Consider the following 17,350-nt stretch of genomic DNA (forward strand, 5'->3'; position numbering starts at 1 on the left):
TTTTTAAAAAAGACATATATGAAAAATAGCAAGTATCAGAAATTAAAGAGAACATCATGAGATACCATGATGATACTGTAAACACCTTTATAAAAATATATTTGTAGAGGTGTCTGGGTGGCTCAGTCAGTTGAGCGTCCAACTCTTGATTTTGGCTCAGATCATGATCCCAGGGTCATGGAATCAGGCCTGGCATCAGCTCTGAGCTGAGTGTGAAACCTGCTTAAGATTCTCTCTCTTCCTCTGCCCTTCTCCCCTGCTTGTACTACTTTCTCTAACAACAACAATATATATATATATACGTATATATATAATATATATGTATATATACGTATATATGTAATATATCTGTATATATATGTACATATATTTCTGTGAAATATATAGATGTATATGTGTATATGTATATGTATATATGTAATACTTGATGAAATGACAGAAACTTCACTTGCCAAACTCATCTATACATTTCAGTGTTAACACCACATTCATCTGTGACTGAATTCATGGAAAATCACATTATTTTCCCTACACTTTCAGTATTTTGGATTTGGTTCATTGCTTCAACAACATTGAAACCCAGAAGTCAGTGGGATAATAATTACAGTATTCTTGTGTCTTTTTTTTAATGTTTTTGTGTTCCAAATTCTGGGAAATCATCCTCTAAGAACCGTGCCTGGCTTAATGCAACATGGCACACAGAGCAGACACAGAAATTCCTCCCAATGTACAAGTCAATTGAAATCTTGAATGTAGTATGATGCAGTTTGTGCACATGTGTTTTTACTTTATATAAGTGATACTGTGTCATAAAATTTATCCTGGTGTTTATATTATCCACTCAGGTGTATGTTTTTAAGATTTATCCACCCATTTTATCTAGTTTATAGATCTCCATTTTCTGCGCCCACATTTTTTTAAAGTTTGTATTTAAATCCGAGTAGTTAACATACAGTGTAATATTAGCTTTGGGTATATAATTTAGCAATACCTGGTACTATCACAGTAAGTGCACTCCTTAATTCTATTCTACTCTATTCTATTCTATCCTATCCTATTCATTTAAGATTTTATTTTTTTTTTTTAAGTAGGCTTCACACCCAACATGGGGAGTGAACTCAACAACCCTGAGATCAAGAGTTGTATTGCTCTACTGACTGAACCAGGCAGGTGCCCCTCCCATCACCTATTTAACCCATCCCACACACACCTCCCCTCTGGCAACCATCAGTTTGTTCTGTATAGTTAAGAGTCTGTTTCTTGGTTTGCCTCTACATTTTTTCCCAACATTTCATCCATCTACTCTTCCCATTCCTACTGCCAGAAACAATGAAATGAACACACATGTTCACTTACGGACCTATGTGAGAATTTCTTGGGAAGACATATCCAAGAGGGAAATTACTTCATAGCATACATGTATACTTAAATTTAGTATCAGCCAGATTGAATCATTACACCAGTGCACATTAACAAGAGCTGTCTTTTTTGTGTAACTATCTCTTCACCTCCATTTGGAAGACTTATCACCCTAATTTTTGCCAGTTGTTACTACTGGCAGTATAACTATTAAATGTATAGTAGTATCACACAGTTTTAATTAAATTTCTCTAGTTTCTTTTTTTTTTTAATTTTTTTTAATGTTTATTTATTTTTGAGACAGAGAGAGACAGAGCATGAACGGGGGAGGGGCAGAGAGAGAGGGAGACACAGAATCAGAAACAGGCTCCAGGCTCTGAGCCGTCAGCCCAGAGCCCGACGCGGGGCTCGAACTCACGAACTGTGAGATCGTGACCTGAGCCGAAGTCGGCCGCTTAACCGACTGAGCCACCCAGGCGCCCCTCTCTAGTTTCTAGTAAGTGATAATTTTTTCAAATGCTCAGGAGCCTCATTTGTAAATGCCTACTTATACCCTTGGCCCCTTTTCTCTTGTGGATGCTACCTTTTTCTTTCCTCATTTTCATTGCACATTCTGATTATTGATACCTTGTCAGTTTTAGAAATTACAAGCATTCTTTCCTAAGTGGGCATGTGTTTTTAAATTTTGTCTATTGTGTCCCTCATTGAATAGAAGTCATTAATTGTGAGATAACTACTAAATTTCTTCTTAACCTCTGTCCTTTGACACTCCTAAGGCAAAAGTATCTATTTCTTCCTGCTTAAAATAAATTTCTAGACCGGTCTTTCATATGTAGGTCCTTTAAATGTTTTGGAGTCTATGTATGTGCATCTTATTATATGGGGATTCACTTTTATGTTCTCTAAGGAAAACTCTTAAAAAATAAATAATGATATTCATGGCTTCAAGACTCAGTATTACAAAGACCTCAATATTCACCAAAATGACCTATAGTATCAACCAAACTCCAATAACAATATCAGCATTTTCCCCTAGAAAATGATAAGATGATTAGAAACATTAGAAAAGAGCTAAGAAGAGTCTAAGAATAAAACAGAGGACTTATTTATATTAGTATACACTAAATCTTCTTAAAAATCTACAATATAAGTCTGGAGTTTGCTCTAGATGAATGAGTGAATAGACATCAAAATCTATATTGAAACAGACATTATACCTTGATGTGTATAAAGAAAACACTACAACAGAGAGGGTAAAGAGGTCTCTCTAATACACAGTTCTCAGTCAGTTGGATATCTCTACAGGGAAAAAATGCTGACCACTGTCTCATAGAATATAAAAATACAAATTCCAGAAGGTCTGCAGATTTAAATTTGAAGAGCAAACAATGATAATTTAGGAAAGAAACAGGGGCGCCTGGGTGGCTCAGTCGGTAAAGCGTCTGACTTCAGCTCAGTTCATGATCTCATGGTCTGTGAGTTTGAGCCCCGCATCAGGCTCTGTGCTGAGAGCTCAGAGCTTGTTTCAGATTCTGTGTCTCCCTCACTCCCTGCCCCTCCCCTGCTCATGCTCTTTCTTGCTCTCAAAAATAAATTTAAAAAGATAAAATGTTTTTTTTTTTTTTAAAGGAAAGAAACAGAATTTCTTTCTTACTCGGACTAGAGAGAATTTCTCCCTCCCTCTTTTTAAGTAGGAAGAATTTCTTAACCAAAAAACCAAAAACAAATAAAAATCAAATATTGAAATAAAAAATTGAAAAACTGTACTATTTTATATATATTTTTATATTTTTTACACTTGTTTTTTAATTTTTTTTAATTTACATCCAAATCAGCATATAGTGCAACAATGATTTCAGGAGTAGATTCCTTAGTGCCTCTTACCCATTTAGCCCATCCCCCCCTCCCACAACCCCTCCCATAACCCTCAGTTTGTTCTCCACGAGTCTCTTCTGTTTTGTCCCCCTCCCTGTTTTTATATTATTTTTGTGTCCCTTCCTTTATGTTCATCTGTTTTGTCTCTTAACGTCCTCATTTGAGTGAAGTCATATGATTTTTGTCTTTCTCTAATTTCACATGGCATAATAACCCTCCAGTTCCATCTACGTAGTTGCAAATGGCAAGATCTCATTCTTTTTGATTGCCGAGTAATACTCCACTGTATATATAGACCACATCTTCTTTATCCATTCATCCATCGATGGACATTTGGGCTCTTTTCATACTTTGGCCATTGTTTATAGTGCTGCTGTAAACATGGAGGTGCATGTGTCCCTTTGAAACAGCACACTTGTATCCTTTGGATAAATGCAATTGCTGGGTCGTAGGGTAGTCCTATTTTTAGTTTTTTGAGGAACCTCCATACTGTTTTCCAGAGTGGCTGCACCAGCTTGCATTCCCTTGTACTATTTTAAAGTTAAGAAACACTGCTAATCAAAACACACTAAAAGAATGAAAAGGCAAAAAGAGAGATTTTCAAAATGTGTGGAACAAAGGACTGTTATGTAAAATCTAAGTCTTCAGATCAATAAGATAGGCATCCCGACACAAAGTATGGAAAAAAGACTTAAGTAAATTCAGAAAAGAGGATGTCAAGTGAGCCAGTAATCATGAAAAGGTACTAAACTCCATGTCATAAGGGAAATACAAATTATGTTGTTATGAGATACCAGCACATTCTGATTAGAAAGGCTAAAATTAAAAAATATATATATTGAGTAAAGATGCCACCACTTGCATATTACTATTGAGAAAGTATGACTACACTGGTGTCACTACTTTGGAATATTCTAAGTATCTACTAAAGTTGAACATTTACCTATAATGTTTTGGTTCCATCCATATAAATATTCCTCAAGTAAATGTATCATATATTAAGCACAAGACACATTTTAGACTGTTCATTTCAGTACTAAATGTGATATCCAAAAATTAGAAATTACCTGATACCCATCAACAATAGAATCAATAGATTATGGTATGTTTACACACTACAATGATCTCCACCAACTAAAGTAAAACAAAGTCCTCTGCTCCCAACAATGTTGGTGAATGTCATAACATGATGTTGAGTGAACGAAGCCAGCGTGTATGTATTTTGTGTACACTGTATAATTCCACTTATATGAAATACAGAACAGACTAAATGAATCTGTGCCATTGAGTTAGTGGCTACCACTGGGAAAAGGAAATAACGGAATGAGCCTGAGAGGTGTGTTTCTTTTTTTTTTTTTTAAATATATGAAATTTATTGTCAAATTGGTTTCCATACAACACCCAGTGCTCATCCCAAAAGGTGCCCTCCTCAATACCCATCACCCACCCCGAGAGGTGTGTTTCTAAGATGTTGGGTTTGTCCTGGTTCTCCAAGGAGTGGACGCCAAGATGTTAAGCAAGACTTTTAAAGAACAGATATTTTACTAGGGGGAAACATCTGAGAGAGAAAATGGCCGGGAGCTCAGGGAGGGAATCATCAGAATCATCAGATCATGGTACAAACGTGACCCTGAGTGAAGGAGTTTTGGAAGATTTGGTGATCATCCTAGACTGCCTTATATCTAAGATCTTGAAAGCTGTCAGGGGGAGGGGGTCCCCGAAGAAAAGGCTTTGGACAGAGGAGTCCCAGCCTCCAAGAATGGATCCGTTTTAGGACCCCTATTGTGTTGACGGGGAGCAATCATGGGAAGATTGGCCTCCATGTAAATGTAGTGTGGTGGTGCATTTTAGAGCACAGCAGCTGGGCCCTTTGGCCAATTATACTCCTGCAGTCAGGCAATTGTGAAGAAACTATCAATTTGGGTTTATCTGCTATTCCCTCAGAATGCAGGATACAAAAATACAAAAATATTGTATTGGCGGTAATAACAGTGAAGCAACATCATACACTTCTTGGTACATATCAGACCTAAAATGTAGGTTTGTTCTATTATCAATAATATGAACATCTTGGCTAAGGGAGTGTTCACCTAGATTTCTCCATGATATACCTACATTTCCTTTAAAAAATTTTTTTTAACGTGTGTTTATTTGTGAGAGAGACACAGAGTGTGAGCAGGGGAAGAGGCAGAGAGAGAGGGAGACACGGAATCCCAAGCAGGCTCCAGGCTCTGAGCTGTCAGCACAGAGCCTGACGCGGGGCTTGAACTCGCAAACCGTGAGATCATGACCTGAGCCAAAGTCGGAAGCTTAACCAACTGAGCCACCCAGGTGCCCCTATATTTCTTTTTATAATAATACTGTACTTTGTGGAGATATTTTGGGCTCTGTAGCACCCATCCTGTTTTTCAGTAACTTTCAACCTGTAAGCCGTACCTGCAGTCTTAGAAGTTGTGAGGGCAAATCTTTTTTTTTTTTTTTTTCATCTACTGAGTTTTCTGTCACAAATTCCCTGACGACACATTATGGTATAACAGCAAAAAATGGTAAACAAAATACAAAAAAACAAAACCAAAAAAACAAAACCAAAATGAAGGCACTGGGCTTCTGATGTCATGTGTACAGAAAAGTTTAAAATAGAGCTGAGACTGAGACCCTTAGAAAGGCCGGTGTGCAAGGCTGGCTCTTGACAAATATCTGGGTAGTTGGATTGGTCAGGAGGATTCCTACCGTTCCCTAAGTAGTTCACAGTGCCTAAGCTCTTTGTGCAAAGTGATTTATCCTGAATATCTATTTTCCTTCTGAGAATCTCTAATTTTGGTACATGCCAGGCAGAGAATGCCTAAGTAACCGCCCTCCCAAAAAACCCTAGGGCACAGAGTCTCTGATAGTGACACTTCACACGTGTTACCACAATTCAGTGCCAAAAGAATTCGGTACACTATGATTCCACAGGGAGAGAACTTTTGGAAGCTTGCACCCAATTTCCTCCTCCTGACTTCATCCTATGTACCTTCTCCTTTTGCTCATTTTATTTTGTATCCTTTCAGTTAACAGGTCAGTTGTTGGGTACTCCTAGGGAATGAAAGAACGTGGAACAGCTTTAGGAACCCCCAATACACGAAACTGAAACAGCACGGACCTAATTAAGTACCTAACATCCGATGAGGGTGTGGTCCACAAAATCAATTGTGGGAATCTGTCTCCAGCAAATAGAGTTTGCTGAGGAAAGCCCCTTTAATCAACTATAATGAATAATCACTATCATGTCTATGCAACAGCATCCAAACCTGGTCTTCACCTTTACTGGTTCCACAGCCAGAGGGTCCACATTGCTGTTATGGTCTTCCTTCATGCATACCTTTTCAAAAGGAAATGTTTTTTTAATGCCTCCACAATGCATTTATACCAATGTTGTTTGTAGCTCCAGGATTTGCCTTCTCCCTGTTATGAATTTATACTTAAAGCACAGCATGCGTTAACTACAATTGTTAAAATTCATCCAATTCTTGTATATGCAAAACCACCAGAGAATTTTTTGGTTTTGCAATTGGCTTCCAGAGACCATACCTTAATTTTGATCTTATATGCCAGATGACAATACGGAACATTCAAAGCAGCTTAACTGCAAGGGATAATTATTTGGTACTTTCCTAAATTCCATTGTAATTTACTGCTTTGGTACTATTCCATGAAAAACTGAAACATAACTTAAATGGAAGAATATGGGGGGGGGGGATGAAAAATGTGAAAATGCTATAAAATGTTCCTTGCCAAGGAAAACCACTATGAAAAAGGATCCCTTTACACATTATCTATGTATGTAGATACATACATTCCCACAAACACACAAAGATTTATGTGTGATTATGCTATGAAGGCTACAATCTATGATTTCTCAAACCCCGTATATTTCTCCTCTTGTCACAGATATCTGCCATAATCTTAATGGCTTCAAGTTAATAAATGAATATTCGAATTTCAAGTTCCTACAGACGTGCACTTATTCCTATTAAAAAAATCAGTGATATCATCAATGTGGTGCTCATCTTCTTCGTATTTTAATCTCATAATGTTAACTTCTGATTATATGATTTCCAAATCAGAGATGTACAACCTATATTCTGACATATACTCCTTTCCAAGAACCATGCTTTAGTGCTGCCAGTAGGGAAAAGCATGTATCAATTTCCCCTCAAAAATACATTTGATCAGGGGTGCCTGGGTGGCTCAGTCGGTTAAGCGTCCGACTTCGGCTCAGGTCATGATCTCACAGTTCGTGAGTTCGAACCTCGCGTCGGGCTCTGTGCTGTCAGCTCAGAGCCTGGAGCCTGCTTCACATTGTGTCTCCCTCTCTCTCTGCCCCTTCCCTGCTCATGCTGTGTCTCTCTCTGTCTCAAAACTAAATAAACATTTAAAAAATTAAAAAAAACACATTTGATCAAATTATCAAATTCCCACAAATGTGTGTGTGTGGGGGGGTATTCCTTTCATGAGCATGGGGGAGAAAGAGGGCATAGACCCCACATGAAAGTTTTGATAAAAAAAAAAATTGCTACAGTAATTAGAAGGCAACATTTTGAGTTGGATGGAAATGCAGAGTTATAAATCAACGATAAACTCAAGGTCAGTTAAGAAAATTGTTATTGGTAATTAATTGTGACATTTTCTTTTTTTTTTTTTTTTCAACGTTTATTTATTTTTGGGACAGAGAGAGACAGAGCATGAACGGGGGAGGGGCAGAGAGAAAGGGAGACACAGAATCGGAAACAGGCTCCAGGCTCCGAGCCATCAGCCCAGAGCCCGACGCGGGGCTCGAACTCATGGACCGCGAGATCGTGACCTGGCTGAAGTAGGACGCTTAACCGACTGTGCCACCCAGGCGCCCCTAATTGTGACATTTTCAAAGTGTTACAGTAAATTCTTGCCTTAACACTGATGGATAAAAGCAGCTGTGTGAAATGCAGTTAAGTCCTTGCAAACAAAACTTTCTCAGTCTGTAGTATCAGAAAAATGACAAAAGACAGTTCAACGTAACTGTATACAATGCTTGGAAAAGTACACAGGGCCCCAGATAAGAACCCAACTTGAGAACAGAGGCTGTGGGAGGAGAGGAGCCATTCATAGTAGAGGAGTAACATTAACGTTGTGAATTGTAATATCCAGTGGTTTTCTACAGTTCAACAAATGTACTGCTTTGTACTGAAATTTACTTTGCAGGTTTCCTCCTCTGGATGCAATTGTCATATGCTGTTTATTTAACATACAGGTAGAGAGCACACCTACAAGGGCTAGTCAATATTAAGGCTGTGCAGACTTTTTTTTTTGGTAAAGTTTTTATTTAAATTCCAGTTAGTTAACATACAGTGTATTAGTTTCAGGTGTACAATATAGTGCTTCAGAAATTCCACATATCACCCGATGCTCATCACAAGTGCACTCCTTAATCACCATCAACTATTTAAACCATCCCCCCACCCACCTCCCTTCTGATGACCATCAGTTTGTTCTCTATAGTTAAGAGTGTTTCTTGGTTTGCCTCTCCTTTGCCCTTTGCTGGTTTCTTGTTTCTTCAATTCCGCATAGGAGTGTAATTACTATTTGTCTTTGACTTACTTCACTTAGCAATATATCCTTTAGATCCATCTACATCATTGCCAATGTCAAGATTTCATTCTTTTCTATGGCTGAGTAATATTCCATCGTATATATATACACATACCACATCTTCCTTACCCAGTTATCAACTTATGAATACTTGGGTTCTTTCCATATTTTGGCTATTGTAAACAATGCTGCTATAAACATCGGGGTGTATGTATCCCTTTAAATTAGTGTTTTCGTATTCTTTGGGTAAATTCCTAATAGTGCAATTGCTGGACCATAGGGCAGTTCTATTTTTAATTTTCTGAGGTACCTCCATACTGTTTTTAACAGTGGCTGCACCAGTTTGCATTCTTGTCAACAGTGCAGGAGGGTTCCCCTTTCTCCACATCCTTGCCAACACCTGTTGTTTTTGTTCTTGAGTTTAGCCATGCTGACAGGTGTGAGGTGAAAGCTCACTGTAATTTTGATTTGCATTTCTCTGAGAAGAGACGTTGAGCATCTTTTCATGTGTCTGCTGGCCATCTAGATGTCTTTTTGGAGAAATGTCTAATCAGGTCTTCTGCCCATTTTGTAATTGGATTTTTGGGGGAGGGGGTGTTGAGTTTTATAATTTCTTCATCTATTTTGGATAGTAACTCCTCATCGAATGCATCATTTGCAAATATCCTATTCAGTAGGCTGCCTTTTAGTTTTGTGGTTTCCTTTGCCGTGCACCTTTTTCTTTTGATGTAGTTCCAATAGTTTATTTTTGCTTTTGTTTCTCTTACCTCAGGAGATCTATCTAGAAAAAAAAGTTGCTACAGCTGATATCAGAGAAATTACTGCCTATGCTTTCTTCAAGGACTTTTATGGTTTCAGGTCTCACACTTAGGTCTTTAATCTATTTTGGATTTATTTTTGTGTATGGGGTAACAATGCAGTCCAATTTCACTCTCTTGCATGTTGCTGTCCAGTCTTCCCAATGCTATTTTTCCCATTGGATATTCTTTCCTGCTTTGTTGTAGATTAACTGACCATGTATTTGTGGGTTCGTTTCTGGGTTTTCTATTCTGTTGTAGTGACCTATGTGTCTATTTTTGTGCCAGTACAATACTATTTTGTTTGTTACAGTTTTGCAATATAACTTGAAGTCCAGAATTATGATGCCTCCAGCATTGAGGGCTATGTATATTTAGCAGCAAAGTCCCTGTCCTCATGCAGCTTACATTCTAGTGCATATGAATTCTGGCATGCACACCATTATACTTGTGTTAAAGGCCAGACCAAACTCTATTCCTAAGTACTATCTAAGTGCTTCTGAACAAAGACGTATCACACCACTTAAGGGTTCTCCACTGTGTGATCTGGTGAAAACCGGGATCGGTTCAATTATTGCTTCAATACCAACTAAACCAAACAAGTATTTTCTCTCTTATGAGACTCGATGATGGTAAGAATTCAGGGTTTCACACAACGTCATTTTGGAGAACTTCTTTCCACACACAATTCCTTCATGTTCTTACCACTCTTGTTACCTTCATAAACCGTACTGCCACCATGAGTTTTGCGATGATGTGAAAGTTTGGATCGCCAACGGAAGCTCTGACCACAGGTCTCACACTTGTAAGGGGTCTCCCCTGTGTGAACCCTCTGATGAGACTGTAGCTGCGAAGAGTGGCGGAAGACCTTGCCGCACACATCACATTTGTACGGTTTCTCCTCACTGTGGACACTCTGATGAACCTTAAGACTTGAGGCCTGACTGAAGTGCTTCCCACACTCCCCACACTTGTAGGGTTTCTCTCCCGTGTGGACCCTCTGATGCATGTCCAGATTCAAGCTCCACTTGAAGCCCTTCCCACACTCCTCACACTTGTATGGCTTTTCTCCGGTGTGCACTTTTTGATGGGCTTGCAGGTGTGAACTGCGACCAAAGCTCTTCCCGCACTCTGCACACTTGAAAGGTTTCTCTCCGCTGTGGATTCTCTGATGCGCCAGAAGATTTGCGGCCTGCCTGAATACTTTCCCACACTCCTCACAATTAAATGGTTTCTCTCCAGTGTGGATTCTGCAGTGGATTTTGAGATCTGCTCTACGATTGAATCCCTTCCCACACTCTTCACATTTGTGTGGCTTCTCTCCGGTGTGGATCAGCTGGTGAATCTGAAGTCGGGAACTCTGATTGAAGCCCTGTCCGCATTCCTCACACTTGTAAGGTTTCTCCACGCTGTGCGTCTTCAGATGGGACTGAAGATATGCTCTCTGACTGAAGTCCTTCCCACATACTTCACATTTATAGGGTCTCTCTCCCGTGTGTACCACCAGATGAACCTGGTAACGGGTTTTCGTCCCGAAGTTCTTTCCGCACTCGTTGCATTTGTATGGCTTCTCTCCTGTGTGGACTCTCTGATGTGCCTGAAGATTTGAACTCATAGTGAAGCCTTTACCACACACTTTGCACACATATGGTTTCTCACCAGTATGGATTCTCTGATGGGCCCGAAAATGAGAAGGCTGAATGAAGCCCTTCCCACACTCCTCACATTTATAAGGTTTCTCTCGCGTGTGGCCCTTCTGATGGATGTGAAGATTTGTGCTACAAAAGAAACACTTCCCGCACTCCTCACATTTGTACAGTTTTTCTCCCGTGTGGACCATACAATGACTATTAAGTGATGATCTACGACGAAAATTCTTACCACATTTATCACATTTGAAGGGTTTCTCCCCGGTGTGGATTCTCTGATGTTCCTGAAGATGGGAAGCATGAATGAAGGCCCTTCCACATTGGTCACAACGATAAGGTTTCTCTTCCAGGTGCAATTTATAATGAACATTAAGTGCTGATCTACGACAGAAGCCATTCCCACACTGCTCACATTTGAATGGCTTCTCTATGGTGTGGACTTTCTGATGAGTTTGCAGGCATGAGCTCTGACTGAATTCCTTCCCACACTCATCACACTTATAGCGTTTCTCTCCCAGGTGAACTCTCTGATGAATATGAAGTGCTGAACTGTAACAGAAGCTTTTTCCACACTCACGACACGTGTGAGACTTCACTCCCGAGTGTACTTGTTGATGAAGATCAAAGTTGGAGACATCACTGAAATATTTCTTAAATTCACTGCACTGATCAGGTTTCTGACCTGTGTGAGTTTCAGATAGTCCGGCCCCAACCTGTCCAGGTGAATCACCTTGTTTGGGGTACTGAGAACTCTTTATCATGGAGCCTTCACACTGGGTTAAGTCACTTGCAATCTGTTGCCAGATCTGCCAGCAGGAAAGCTCTTTGTGTGGTTCTGTTTCTAAAACAGTCTTCATTTTATTTTGGATCTTTCCTCCTGTAAAGACAGAGAATGCAGAGATGTGGACAACTGAAGGCTTTGTTCAGTATTTAAGATTTCGCATTTAGGAGAGACCATAAGACTTTACTGAACCCAGAGAATGTCCAGTCGGTCTTTTCCACCATGTATCATAGTCTCTGATTTGCAGGTGTAGGGAACACCGGAGGGGGGCCAGTGGGCTCCTAATCACTAAGCCCATATTCCCTCCCCCTCCCCCCATCAACCCTCAGTTTGTTCTCTGTATTTAAGAGTCTCTTATGGTTTGCCTCTATGGCCATTTCTGTTGAATTTGAAAGTCAGTGTAGAATATTGAATAGAAAATTATGTAGTTAATAAATTATGTAGTCAGAAAAGTTATATAGATAATATCAATCAATTAGAACTTAAAGAAAAGCAGTAACATAACCAAATTTTGGATTTATTATATGTCCTAATACCAAATACCTTGAAATATTTATATTTCTATATTCAAAGCATTCCTGGAAATTCTGCACATGTTCACCTAACCTTATCTTTCTGTGTTGACAGACATTAAATGGGTTGGCTACTATTACAAACTTTTGACCACCTCTAATAACTTAAGTTCAGAAATGTGTTTTCTAAAACATTTACCCCATTCATATTCCCAAGTCTCTGTATTTACATAAAGATTATCTAAACATCTGAAGATTCTTTTTTCTTTTTTTTTAAATTAATTAATTAATTAATTTATTTATTTATTTATTTTTTGGGACAGAGAGAGACAGAGCATGAATGGGGGAGGGGCAGAGAGAGAGGGAGACACAGAATCGGAAACAGGCTCCAGGCTCCGAGCCATCAGCCCAGAGCCTGACGCGGGGCTCGAACTCCCGGACCGCGAGATCATGACCTGGCTGAAGTCGGACGCTTAACCGACTGCGCCACCCAGGCGCCCCTGAAGATTATTTTTTCAATAAACTTTTCAAAAAGTACTTTTCTTAAAACTCAACAATAAGGAAAAAGAACCTGATTAAAAAATGGACCAAAGACCTTCTTAACATTGAAGAGGATCGGGGCACCTGGGTGGCTCCGTTGGTTAAGCGTCTGACTTTGGCTCAGGTCATGATCTCATGGCTCGTGGGTTCAAGGCCCGCATCAGGCTCTGTGCTGATGGCTCAGAGCTTGGAGCCTGCTTCAGATTCTGTGTGTGTCTCTCTCTCTGCCCCTCCCCCGCTCATGCTCTGTCTCTCTCTCTCTCTCTCAGAAATAAACATTAAAAAAAAAAAACAGGGGCGCCTGGGTGGCGCAGTCGGTTAAGCGTCCGACTTCAGCCAGGTCACGATCTCGCGGTCCGGGAGTTCGAGCCCTGCGTCGGGCTCTGGGCTGATGGTTCAGAGCCTGGAGCCTGTTCCTGATTCTGTGACTCCCTCTCTCTCTGCCCCTCCCCCGTTCATGCTCTGTCTCTCTCTGTCCCAAAAATAAATAAACGTTGAAAAAAAAAAAATTAAAAAAAAAAAAAAAACATTGAAGAGGATCTACAGATGGCGGTAAGTGTATGACAAGATGCTCCCATGTTATTTTATGCAAATCCAAACACCAAGATACCATTACACATGTATTAGAATGGCCCAAATCTAGAACACCAACACCACCAGTGCTGGCCATGACGTGGAGCACCAGGAACTCATTCATCGCTGGTAGGAATACAAAACGGTATAGACACTTTGGAAGACAGTTTGGTGGTTTCTTACAAAACTAAACATACCCTTACCGTACTCTCCCACTACTGCACAGTTTGCTATTAACCAAAAGGTGCTGAAAATGTACGCCCACACAGAGATCTATACACAGACAAAACCTGGACAAGGTTTATTCACAAGGACCGAACTTTGAATGAACCAAGATGTCCTTCAGTAGGCGGACAGATAAAAATTCACTGTGGTACATACACACAATGGAATATTATTTGGTGCTAAAAAGAAATGAGCTACTAATCCACGAAAAGATATGGAGGAAATGTAAATGCGTATTACTAAGTGAAAAAAGCCAAACTGAAAAGTATGAGTCCAACTATATGACATCGCTGAAAAGGTAAAAGTATGGAGACAGTAAAAAGATCAATGGTGGCTAAGGGTTAGAGGGGAGGGATGAACGGGCAGAGGACAGAGGAATTTTTAGGGCAGTATAACTACTCTACATAATACTATAAAGATGGATATGTGGCTTTATCCATTTGCCCAAGTCTATATAATGTATGATACCATGAGTAAACCCTAATGTATACTATAGACTCAGTGACAATGATGTGTCAATATAGGTTCATCAATTGTATCTGGTGGGGATACTGATCATGTAAGAGGTGAGTGTGTGGGGTAGGGGATACATGGGATATCTCTGTCTCTTTCGCTCAATTTTGCTGTGAACCTAAAACTGCTCTAGAAAGATAAGTCTTTGAAAACACTGCTGAAGAAATGTTTAAAAGGGAAATTCACTCGCCTCCCCGTATGAAAAGTCAATTAAAAGCTGCCCCCGTTTCGATCCACTAGACGTGTGGGAAACAGCCTCTACAGAGCCCCGCCTTGGGTCACTTTATTGGAAAGTTACTTCAGCGTCCAGGTGACCTGGAGTATCTAGAATGACTTGCGGGTTTGGGAGCAAATACCTAATGGCGCACTGACTAAAACATAGCATAAAGCAGACAGCAGAACTTTATCTTCTACGGGCAAGTTTCCTTCGTGAGGACAAAAGGGAAATAAAGTTGAACAGAAAACATACATGGTTCTAAAACCTGATGGTAATTCAAAACTCCAGAAAAAAAGTAAAAACAACAGAGACAGAGCCTGGGAAAAGGAAAAGATGAGGTTATGGTGTAACCTCCGAAAACCAGCCCAACTGTGGGAGTCTGATCTTGCCAGGAACACTTCCTGGACAGACACACGGATGATTCCTCATGACTTGTAGGTCTCTGCTCAAAGTCAGTCCAGCAACAAGCCACTTTACAGCCCAGCATAAAATAATCAGTCCTGTCCGCCCCCAGTTCACCTCCGGCAACTCCCATCCTTCCTTATGTTCCATGCACCCCTCTCACCATGTGACTTGCTAGGTCATCTGTCGGGCACCATATGTCTTTCCCACCACAGTGCAGCACCAAGGAGGGAAGCATGTTATACCTTGTACGGTGAACACATTTTACACTTTCCGACTTTATAACCAATGTCCAGGACTCTGCCTGGAGTGTGGAAAGTACTCCACAAGTGCATGTTAAATGAAATAAATGAATCCTGGTTCAACTATTCTGGTGAGAGTTGAAGCCACACCCTAGAAAGAAAATATCTTTTCCAGGTAAGTTATTTGATACAGGAAAGGGAAAGAATATTGCAGTTTTGCCGGGAAGCTGAAAAGCTGCACAGGGGACATCGAGAGACAAGGGTACCTCAACCAGGATGCTAACAAAAACAATAAAACGTGGCAAGCGTCTCTGGGGTGAAAAGAAAGGAAGGCCTATTGCTGGTTCCTTCTGAAGCTTTAGGACTATCTCTGTGATAATAGGATGTGGAAGAACTGTGGATGTATGGATGTGTGGATAACATAACCCACCACAACAGTTTTTCAAACTCGAAAACTTTCGAGACTCTAGTAAGCTGAAAAGTTTTAAAAGCTTGTAATAAGCTGTCAGAAAAAAGAACCAGGACAGAAACTATCAGAGCATCAATGCCAACAGGGCAGGTGTCATTATGCGAAATGCCTGTGAAAGTCACATATAAATCTACAACATGCAAAATGTTCTGGTTACAATGAAAGATGTGTTTCTTACTATGGCTCACACTCGGAAAGACTCGGAAACTTTGCGTCTACAAGTTACCCAGTCCCTAATTAAATTGTCCAAATGGAAAGATAAGTTACTAGAATCTTGGGAAAATGCTAATAGGGGAGTATGTACTTTTTGGTGAGTAATTCCGTTTATGGTTATATTTAACAAACCGACCCCTAAAAGGAGGAGTTGTGTGAGGGGAACAGGGAGCCTCTCTGAGGATGTTGACAATTTTAAGCAGGAAATTTCCTGATTCTTTCTACGTCAGAATGTTCACTAGTTGAAGGGCACCTGGGTAGCTCAGTTGGTTGAATGTCCGACTTTTGACTTTGGCTCAGGTCATGATCCCAGGGTCACGGGATCGAGCCCCGTGTCTAGCTCTGTGCTAAGCATGGAGCCTATGTAAGATTCTCTCTCTCTCTCTCTCTCTCTCCTCTCTGCCCCTCTCCTCTACTTGCTCTCTCTCGGTCTAAAATTAAAAAAAAAGTTCTAATTAAAACACAATGAATGTTTACTAATTGAAAAGCACCAAATCTTCATTTAAAAAATCAAGGAGGGGCGCCTGGGTGGCGCAGTCGGTTAAGCGTCCAACTTCAGCCAGGTCACGATCTCGCGGTCCGTGAGTTCGAGCCCCACGTCGGGCTCTGGGCTGATGGCTCAGAGCCTGGAGCCTGTTTCCGATTCTGTGTCTCCCTCTCTCTCTGCCCCTCCCCCGTTCATGCTCTGTCTCTCTCTGTCCCAAAAATAAATGTTGAAAACAAAAAAAATTAAAAAATAAATAAAAAATAAAAAAATAAAAAATAAAAAATCAAGGAAAAATTGTATGAAATCTATATTCTTTCACATTTGTTTAATGGCTAACTTTGTAGAAAATAAAAAGCATGATCTATTTTTGAACCAGATGCAGGCAGCATTCGGGTATGTGTCTCCTATCGCTCTCACCTAAAATCTTCCCCTCCGAGGACAGGGAAGGGGAAACCTGGAGGCAGTAACGTGGGTGGGTGCTTTGAAAGAGGCAAATGGGCTGCAGATGGCAACTCTTCAAAAGGAAGGCAGCTTGCAACCTGGCTGATACTGCCTGATACAGAAGAAGAAACATATAGAAGAAGAAAGAGGAAACATATCTTTCTTCCTTCTGTTGGGGGATCTGAGAACAGGATATCAGAATCCTCATTCCAGGGGCGCCTGGGTGGCTCAGTCGGTTAAGCGTCCGACTCTTGATTTCGGCTCAGGTCTCGATCTCAAGGTTCATGAGTTTGAGCCCTGCATCAGGCTCTGTGCTGACAGTGCGGGGCCTTCTTGGGATTCTGTCTCCCTCTCTCTGCCCCTCCCTGGCTTGCTCTCTGTCTCAAAATAAATAAAAATAAATTTAAACACAAAACCAAAACCGAAAAAAGAGATGCTTAACCGACTG

The 17,350-nt window shown here is 40.3% G+C and overlaps 1 protein-coding gene across 1 annotated transcript in view; it reads right to left on the reverse strand.

Annotated features, from left to right (window-relative positions):
• Positions 1–8,562: 8,562 nt before the first annotated feature.
• The window catches only part of LOC122495282 (zinc finger protein 234-like), a 46,769-nt gene continuing 37,981 nt past the window's right edge, over positions 8,563–17,350 (reverse strand). The window contains exon 11 of the mRNA XM_043601018.1: positions 8,563–12,164. Within this exon, the coding sequence (XP_043456953.1) occupies positions 10,297–12,164 (1,868 nt within the window). The 3' untranslated portion in view covers positions 8,563–10,296. The remainder of the gene's footprint in view (positions 12,165–17,350) is intronic.

The sequence above is a fragment of the Prionailurus bengalensis genome, chromosome E2 (genome assembly GCF_016509475.1).
Source record: "Prionailurus bengalensis isolate Pbe53 chromosome E2, Fcat_Pben_1.1_paternal_pri, whole genome shotgun sequence".
In the NCBI taxonomy this organism is placed as follows: Eukaryota; Metazoa; Chordata; class Mammalia; order Carnivora; family Felidae; genus Prionailurus; species Prionailurus bengalensis.